This window comes from Pangasianodon hypophthalmus, chromosome 11 (assembly GCF_027358585.1).
Source record: "Pangasianodon hypophthalmus isolate fPanHyp1 chromosome 11, fPanHyp1.pri, whole genome shotgun sequence".
In the NCBI taxonomy this organism is placed as follows: Eukaryota; Metazoa; Chordata; class Actinopteri; order Siluriformes; family Pangasiidae; genus Pangasianodon; species Pangasianodon hypophthalmus.
The window spans coordinates 8,196,468-8,206,399 of record NC_069720.1 but is presented as its reverse complement, the minus strand read 5'-3'; the positions used below and the strand labels follow the sequence as shown (position 1 = coordinate 8,206,399).

The window sequence follows — 9,932 nt, the reverse complement described above, 5'->3', positions numbered from 1 at the left end:
GGGTTGGAAATAACAGAACGGCATGACATTGCGGGGTCGCGTGTATCTGGAATGTTCCATTCTTTAAAATCAGAGGGGTGGTCGTTATGCCAGGTCACGAACTTTACTATTATTTGCAAACGCAGGCACCAAGTACACTTTAATTTTACACTGTAATACATTAGGCGCTGTTATGTTCTATAAACACTGTAAACAGCCTTTAATATATTAGCTTAAAACTACATTGTATCATTAGTCTCACCCACCATCTCCATAATTGTTAGCCCACACATCCCTAAACGCTCGCTCAGCGTTGCATTGTGGGTACTTTCAAAAATGGCGGCGCCCTGTTGGAGGTATGCTTGGAGACCGTTATGGCAAATTACCTCAGGACCAGGGAGGTTAAAAGCTGCAGTGCGATATGTTTGTTCCAGCGCTCAGAAAGTCAAGACCGCAAGTCCACCGCCGCCCTGGGCTCTACACGGCGCCGTGTGCTTGCAGAGACTTCCGGTCATCTCTCAGGACCCGAGCCCGGTGGAGGAGAAGTTCATGGAGCTCATGCGCCAGGTCATCTTCAAAAAAACAAACAAACAAAAAAAAACAGTTTAGAGTGACAGCATGAGCAGCTTGATATTTTCTACAGTGTGGCTGCTGTGCAACTGTTTACATTTTGGCTAAATCCCCACATTCAGCCCTAGATTGCACTGTATAAGGCGTGATTGTTATTGTTATTTATATATTATAGTGCAGTGATGTAGTTAAAAGGATGCTGAATCCCACGTGACTTCTTCTTTGACCTTAGTTGGGTAGTGCACATTTAAGTATGAAGCCATTTGGGATTCAGCTTTTCAGCTCAAGCACCTAAATCCTGAAGAATACATCACTGTGTAATGAATAATGGAATCACATTTAGTCCATTTTTGCTACAATACAGATATCAGGACTCTTACTATTAGTTCATACGCAATATTTAGTATTGTAGTAACAATAGAAAGCAGACTTCAGTTGACACTAGAGACTTGATAGTGGTGAGATTGTCCACAAACGCTGCTCACGTTGTACATCACGCTTTTTTCCTTCAATTTAAAAGGGCATTTTCCAGGGATTTGACATGTATATATTTATACATGTCTAAAAAAAGTTTAAAAGCCCTTCAGCAACATTGTATAGCTCTGTCCAGACTTCAACCTGCTGTAGCTCTTTGTTGTAAAAAAGTTTTAACCTTGTGCTGTGGGTCTTGTTGTAGATGGAGCTGGAGAGAAGCCTACTCTCGGACCACGAGCTGCGGCTGTTGGAGGACGCCGAGCGCATGAGCCGCAAACAGGATGCCGATTATGATTCGGATGATGAAGAGGGCTACGGAGGTCAAGAGATCGTCACAGCACAGGATCTGGAGGACACATGGGAACAGAAACTCAAGCTATTCCAACCTGCTCTGAGAATGAAAGGTGTGGAGACTCTCTAATGAAATTAAAGGGATGTATTCTATTCAATATATAATTCAGAGTAGCAATGAAATAGGCATGCACTGATGTAATGGCAAATATCTGCTGAAATCTGATACTAATCCACTTACTTTTCACTTTAATAACTGCACAAGCTAGACTGAGCTTTCTGAGATTTGTCCACTCCTATGCAGTGAGAAAACACTGTTTGCTGTTATTCTCTTTCAGCCACCGATGAACCTAATGAAAGACAAAAATGAAAAGTTCAGAATTTTCCTCGTACTCCAAATGTCTTTAAACAGCCAAAAAGTTTCTTGTCTGAAGTTTGCTTTCATTTTGCGCTTTACATTTGCAGCATTTGATAGATGCCCTTAATAGGGAACAGAGTACAAGTCGAGTTTTTTCCCCTCCTTTTTATTTAAAGTATAGATTTATTGCTCAATACGTGTTTAGTGAAGTGGTGGACTTTCAGTCTTTTGAAGACAGACAGTGAATCGACTCTTCAGACAGCCTGCGGAACTTCATTCCTCTGCTTTGGTGCCAGAACAGAGAAGTAGTTTTAGTTCTGCAATGTACTTTTGTCTTGGAAGTAATGGCTCACTGATGCTATTTGTACTTAAACAATTTGATAAAATATCATAAACTAAAATGCAGATCAAATTAATATCAAATCTTTTTGTGTACATATATAATATTTTACACAAATACACACACACACACATATATATATATATATATATATATATATATATATATATATATATATATATATATATATATATATATATATACAGTACTGTGCAAAAGTCTTAGGCATCCAATTTTTTTTTAGTACAAACTTTGTTATAGAGTTTTATTTTATGACTTCTACATTATTGATTCAGTACAAAAACATTTAGATTTCCAAACATTATTTTTCTAGCACAAAATTAAATGTTACAGAAAAGTGTTTGTATGTCAGTAAAGAAAGCAGCATATTACATAAGAGACACTTTTCAGACAAAAAACATAATGAAGGCTGCTGAGTTTTGCTGCAAAAATAAGAAGCAAGTGCGACAGTCAAAGTCTCCAGAAGAACTGTGGCTGATTCTGCAAGATGCTCAGTAACACTTACAGCTCATTTCCTTATAAAACTGCACAAACGGTACCTGAGACTACTATTTTTTTTTTTTTTTTTAAAGCAAAGGGTCGTCACACCAAATATTGACTTTGTTTCATTTATTGTTGTTTACTGCTCTTTATAGTATTTTTTAAATGTAGAAATATTTAATTTCATTATTTTTGAAAGCATCTTTGCTCTACAGCATTTCTTTGCATGTGCCTAAGACTTTTGCACAGTACTATGCGTGTGTGTGTGTGTGTGTGTGTGTGTGTGTAAATACATACATAGATAACTGGCAATTATATATTATCTATCAGTGGATACTGATCCAGCAGTCCAAGCCAGTTTCTGCTTGACATGATTCGTAGGATGGGTCTCCCCAACGAGGATTAAATGATTAAATTAAGTTTAGAGCTAATGAAGTATTTGTTGATTTGATTTTTATTTTTTAGTGCTGGACTCTAGACAACAACAGACATTTTGTGTCTCAGGTCAGGTTAGGAGAGTCTAATATAGGAGAGTCTAATATAAATTTTCAAGTAGTTTTCAAATAGGTTTATGCTATATTGATTTTTCCTGTTCATGCTTTTCCATTTTAAAATATTGCAATGTTTTATTTCCGTTTTAAGGAGAGTAGGAAAGGAGTAATAATATTACCAGCTCGGGAACTGTGGCAGTTGCAAAAGCTCATGTGGATGGTGGATTTTTAAGTGATTCTGTAGTAATGTGCCACAAACAGTTAAAAAAAAAAAACCTAACACATTTTTAATAATAAAGACAGTGAACAAGCATTTCCAGCATTTTATGCTTAAGAGGACTATGGGAGGGTGTAATAATGCTGCGTTCGTGTTGCCTTGTAAGTGGTAATTTGCGGGTTGTAACAATGTCAGTTCCCACCATTTTGCAACATTTTGGACTTAAAATGCCTTTACAGCATCAACAGTGGACAATAGCATTAGCTTCAACAGCAGACAATAGCATCAATAGTGTTAGCAACAAGCTTGCCAGTGGACAATAGCACGTAGCTTAGCAACAAGTGTTATTGATGATGCAAAACAGTGATTAGTATGGTCAGCGTTATAGATTTAGCCATGTATTGTGTCTGTATATGAACTGATCTAAAGCCAATACTGCTATAAACTAATTTAAAAGTTTACACTGTTCACAGGGTGTGCAGCCATGTTGATTTGATGTCACTCTGTAAACAGGAAAGGAACTGGTAGTGGAAAAGACTTCCCCAAGTTGATGAGTAGATATTTCAAATGTGACGGGTGTTTTTGGTGACTTTTACTGGTTGTAGGCCGGGAATTACAAGTTGCAACCTCGCCTCGAACACAGCAGTATATTTTTAGCTGTGTAGTCAGGAACTGCTGGATGGCAGTGGCAAAAACTCACCTGTATGATGGAATTTTTTTAGATGATTACTGCAAACAGTAAAAAAAATAGCAGTATATTTTCAACATAATCCTTTTAAAAATCAGTTTTCTAATGTCCACATGGCTGACATTTTTCACTGTTGAGCTTCTGTTGCTCAAAGTGTTTAAACTGAGAGCATGTGAGAGCAAAAAAAAAAACCCCAGCGTATGTAATCACTTTATAATTATCATTTCCATCAACATTATTTGTAAAGTGTTAGATTTGACAGTTTGTTGTGGGCCTATTTCATATCTTTAGTTCAAAAATTGTATCCTTTTTTTTTTTTTTTCCTCTTTCGGCTGAAAACCAAAAGTAACGTTTTTGACTATTTTTCCCTAATAAATATAGTTAACTGATGTTACTATATACTCGACTCAAGGTAGCTAAGTCAGAGATACAATAATAGATTTCCCAAGATAGAAAGTGAAGGTGCCTCACAAGTCCAGTCCAGTCCATCAATTCGCTCATCTCCCGTTTTGCTGGGGAGAAAAAGACTGCTCTTTTGGTGTATTTGAGTGATAACTCATGCTAGTGTACTCCAATATTAAATTGTAGTGCTTCTAAGCAAAAAGCATAAAGGTCTGGAAATATAATATAATTAGAGTGATATTGTAGCAATGTAAAATCATGTAGAGGCGATTAAATTATCATATCGCACAAGCATACTGGAGTCTTTCACCTTTCTTACATTAATAGAGGTGTCTAAATAACATAAATCATGCCGTGCAGCCCAGGCCTTAGTTAATCCATAAGCAGTGTGTGTCCTGATAAAATAGCTATGCTGTAATTGTTTTCTTCCTGATATAATTTGAACTACAACAGTGATATCACGGGCCACAGATGGTTTTGGTCTTCTTCCCACACTGCAGCCATTTAGAGGATAAATATTAGCGAGCACAACTCGCGCTAAGTGTGTCATACTGAGTCAGTGATCTCCAAACATTTTGTAGCTTCTGACACCACAGATGTGAGCTCGGCTGAGCGCTGCCTGGGAGACAGCGTGGTGCTGCTGGTGAAGCAGGATGTTGGCTCTCAGAAGGTTTGGCTTCTGCCTCAGTTGCCGTGGGAGGCGGGAGAGACGCTGAGGCAGACCGCAGAGCGTGCCCTCGCCAGTCTGCCAGGTAATGTGCCCACTTCCCTTTACACCGTGTGTGCGCGCCAAGAGGAGGATTTAACTCGGTCATTTTGATATGAACTTTATAATGGGTTTTACTCATTCCAAGAGCAAAATAACACCCAGATAAAATATTCAGACGAGAGTACAAATATTTGTGCTGGATATAAAAAGAAGGCAAAAAAATGATCCGATACAAGTGAGCTGCTTTGTAATGGCAGTGAAGACTAACCAGGTGCACAAGGGATCCAGTTGTAGGTGGTTAATCATACTAACACAGTTTTCTCTGATTCTGTAATACATGCATCATTAATTTTTTTTAAGGAATTAACATATTTTCCAGACTATAAGTCGCTCCTGTGTACACATGACACACTCTACTAAATTCCGTCAGGTTATGGAAACTAATCAGAGCTGCTTCTTTATATAACTGGCACAACTACCTGCTAATTACACAATATTTATATGCACATTTTACACTTCAGCCATGTAAATACTTTCTGTTGGCCTGATACAACAGTAACCTCTTTACTGGCAGCAGATGATGTGTAGGAGATAATGCACCTACACATGGAAACTGTTTTGCTGTGTGATAATTAAGTGCATGATTTCATTGTGTTTTTCATTTTAATGTATGTGTTTACTGAGTGTGTAATAGATACATGGATTTCAATTTATGTATCAAGTTTTAAATGATAAAAATAAGCCAAGCACAACTTTAGACTAATGCTAAAATTATAACATGTAGCAATTTGCCAGTTTATTTGTTAGCTTGTTGCTACATTCATTGGCATAACTCACTTTGCAGGTACGATTACTGACTAGTTGATGTTGGAGAAAAACATACATTATGAATTCACTTTTTATTGCCCAGATTTCGACCTATAAACAGCTTTACTCACTATTTCATTTGGAACCAAAAATGAAATGGCATCAGATCTCAATGATTTCCGGGCAAGTTCTACTCCTGAAGTCTACGTCTATGTTGACTTGATCCCTCATCCCTCCAAAGGGTCATTTAACCAACTTCACTTGCGCTAATTAGAGCTAATAGAGGAATGGACCAACCCATAAGATGGCATCGGGATTCTGCCAAGGGGAAGTGGTGAGGGCACGTTGACAAGGGCGTGTTAAAGAGTACTGAAACAATGCCTATGCGTTTGTGTTATCACTTGCACTAACAAGAGAGCTGTGTGTATCATCCCAAATCACTTATTAGAGCAATAAACAGTATGTAAAAATTGTGGGCACCAGCTGGTTTATTTATTAATTATTCGTTTGGGATGTAGCCAGTGTGTTGGTTGTGCTGTATGCTGATTGACTCTGCTGATCCAGTCTCAGTGAGTTAGTAAAAAAGCATCTTGTGTCACAGTTGATTGTGGTTTTTGTTAATTTCAGCCACTGGAAAAAAATTACAATGACATTTAAAGGAATACAGATTACAGATTTCACATTTTTTCCAAATTCTCCTTACTGTCTAATAACCACTATATATACATATATTATATATATTTTCAAAACAATACCATGCGTTTATCAAGACTACTCTGTGTGTATAAGTGTTTATTGTTTAGCTGTATAAGCTGCGTAAGTATAGGGGGAAATTTTGAAATAATGTTAAATACAATAATTAGTGCTTTTGTTTGTTTCTGCACTTAGGCACAAAATTGAACGCAACCTTCCTTGGCAATGCCCCATGTGGATTTTACAAATACAAATTCCCCGAAAGCATCCAGACCGAGAACAGAATAGGAGCCAAGGTGTTTTTCTTCAAAGCCGTGCTCTCTGGTAGCGACAATCTGCCACTGGAGAAAGACACCTTCGCGTGGGTGAGAAAGGATGAGCTCCAGGATTATCTCAAGCCGGAATACCTGAAGCAGGTCAAGCGATTTATTTTAAATCTGTGACATGCTGAGACACTGGACCCCATGTAGAAATGTCATACATATTTATGTAAGACGCTTGCTCTGACTCGGTGTAGTGGGATTGTCACAAATCAGATGCCTCGTCTGCTGATCAGAAATAAAATGTTCATTTTTTTTGCAGCTCCATTTTCACGCTATAATCAGTTATGGCTCTGTGACCAAGCCTGACACACCTGACTAAATAAATCCAGATTTCCAGATGAGTTGATTAAATGAATCAGGTGTGATGGACAGTGTGTGTTGGAGTGAAGCGGGGGTCTTGATCTTGATTGAATTCTGTTCCAGTTCCATAACCACAGATGAAACAGAAGAATAACTTTTCACATTATACATGTATATTAAAGATAATAATCCGGTCTTTTCTAAAGTTCGAAATATGTTCGCTTGTATTTCTTTGTCATGTATTGAAAAATAAATTGAATGTCATCATTCTTTTATAGTAAAAAGCCACATGAAGTTGACTCTCAACCTTCAGTTGTTCTGTCCCGTTGACTCAGTCCATCTTTTTAGATTTTATAGTGATATGTTTTATGTCATTTTTGTGTCACTGATCATCAATATTAATAATACTGATGGAAATAGAGCCCCTGTAACCTTTCCATGCTTGGGCGGTTCTCTTAATGCCAGGTGTGGATGGATGGAAGTCATGTAATGCTGACTCAAATCAATTATCTCTTTGAAATTTCTTTTTGAAAAAAAAAAATTTCACATTGTTACTCTCAGCTCAAACCTTAAACATCATTTCTGTAATGCAAATGTGAATACTTAAATGATTTGTCATGTTAAACATGCTGGATGTCACTGTGGTTGAATTCTGGAAAACAGTAAAAGAAAAAAAAAACGGATTTGGGTCATAGCGGGGTTTTTCTGCCTATAACGTACATTATTACTTGCTATAAACACATACACTATATGGCCAAAAGTTTGTGGACACCTCACCATCCCACCCGTATATCGGCCTTCCCCAAACTGTCACCACAAAGATGGAAGCGCACAACTGTATAGGATGTCTTTGTATGCTGTAGCATTACAATTTCCCTTGACTGGAACTACGCAGCCCAAACATGTTCCAGCATGACAGTGCCCCTGTGCACAAAGCGAGGGCCATGAGGATTGCCAAGGCTGGTGTGGAAGAACTTGAGTGGCCTGCACCGATGCTTTTCTGCTCAGCATGGTTGTGAAGAGTGGTTGAGTATTTGAGTTTCCTGTAGCCTTCCTGCCAGTTCAGTCTGGCCATTCTCCTGATGTCTCTCATAAACAAGGTGTGTCCACATCACTCACTAGATGTTTTTTGCAGCATTCTGCATAAACTCTAGAGACACTGGTGAGTGAAAATCCCTGGTAGATCAGCATTTTCTGAAAATACTCAGACCAGCCTGCCTGTCTAGCACCAACAACCATACCGTGGTCACTGAGATTCCAGTACACTGGGGTAGACACCTAAAGTAACAACAACCTTGTCTAAATATTTATAGACTTGTGTGTGTATGTGTGTGTGTGTGTGTGTGTATGTATATATATATATATATATATATATATATATATCTCCTACGCAGGGTCAAGCGGGAGCCTGGAGCGTATCCCAGGGAACTCGGGGTGCAAAGTGCGGGACACCCTGCACAGGGTGCCAACCCACTGCAGGGCACAATCACACACACATTCACATACATTTAGACTACGGACAATTTGAAATGCTAATCAGTCTACAGCACATGTCTTTGGACTGGGAGAGGAAACAGGAATACCCTAAGGAAACCCCTGAAGCATGGGGAGAACATGTGAACTCCGTGCACACAGGGCGGAGGCGGGGTTCGAACTCCCAATCCCGGAGGTGCGAAGCTAACCACTAAGCCACCGTGTCCCCCAGAATGGAATCTTTAAATGCATTATTTTCTCTTTTCACTTTTGGGGCTAACCAGAATCTAAAATGTTATAACTTTACTCATGGTTGAGATACACATAAAAGAAGAACATATAGTTGTCAAAGTTGTCAAAGTTTTCACCATATAAAGGGTTTTACCAGGCTGCCACACAAATGTTCATGTTGGAAAAATAATGCTTTGTATTATTGAAATTCTAAGCCCTTTCCCTCTAAGGAATAGGCAGATGTTCTTGAACATGCCACTGATTTACTGACCAACTTCCTCTACAAAACCCCACAGGGAGGCAGTAGTGAGTCGCAGAATTGAGGAAAGGCAGTATGAGGACATAAGAGTGATGTTCTGTTTTCCTTACCACCCAGACGGTAAATTCCTCCCTCATCAAACACCTACAGAACATGCTTTTAATATAGCTCACTCCAGAGCATCAAACACTCAATAGCTTTTGTGCTGAATGTGCACAAACAGGGATTAGTGAAACGATGACTTATTGGACAATTCGATTGTGTAGGTGTCAGAAAATTGGAGCTTGACATATTTTAGTCAGCATTTCGGGACAGGCTGTTCTAGTATATATTAACTATACGTTTTCAAAACCACACACAAACAATAAAACAGTATGGTGATGATTTGTGACGGCCTTTGTGTGTGTGCATGTGTGTGTGTGTGACAGATAAGTTTGATATATCACCTGTGTGTACGAACATCTTTCCGAACTCCAATATCTCCATTTTCCACTGAGGTTTTTTTCACTCATAAATTACCAAAACCACGACAGAGCAGACAGTCGACAGCAGACAAACACACCAGAGTGCACTCAGGGTTTAATGCAGCCGTATTCAAGAATTAAATAAACACGTCCAAGGTCAAAGACTTAGTCAATAAAATCAACTGCAGGCTAGTGTAAGAATTCCGGAGGAGGAGGTAGGGCAGAACAATTCTTGATGAAAATAGGAATATGAAATTTTTGGCTTTGAAGTGATCATGATTCTTTAACCAATTTTATATTTATTAAATTCTTACATTAACAGATTGTGGTAGCTACATTTTCCTAGCAGATGTTTATGAATG

At 38.5% G+C, this 9,932-nt stretch overlaps 1 protein-coding gene across 1 annotated transcript; it reads left to right on the top strand.

Annotated features, from left to right (window-relative positions):
* Window positions 1-291: 291 nt before the first annotated feature.
* mrpl46 (mitochondrial ribosomal protein L46) lies at window positions 292-7,826 on the top strand. The gene is made up of 4 exons (XM_026930844.3): window positions 292-546; window positions 1,226-1,427; window positions 4,893-5,063; window positions 6,716-7,826. The coding sequence occupies exons 1-4, from the start codon at window positions 316-318 to the stop codon at window positions 6,961-6,963; spliced, it is 852 nt and encodes a 283-aa protein (XP_026786645.1). The 5' UTR covers window positions 292-315; the 3' UTR covers window positions 6,964-7,826.
* The last annotated feature ends 2,106 nt before the right edge of the window (window positions 7,827-9,932 follow it).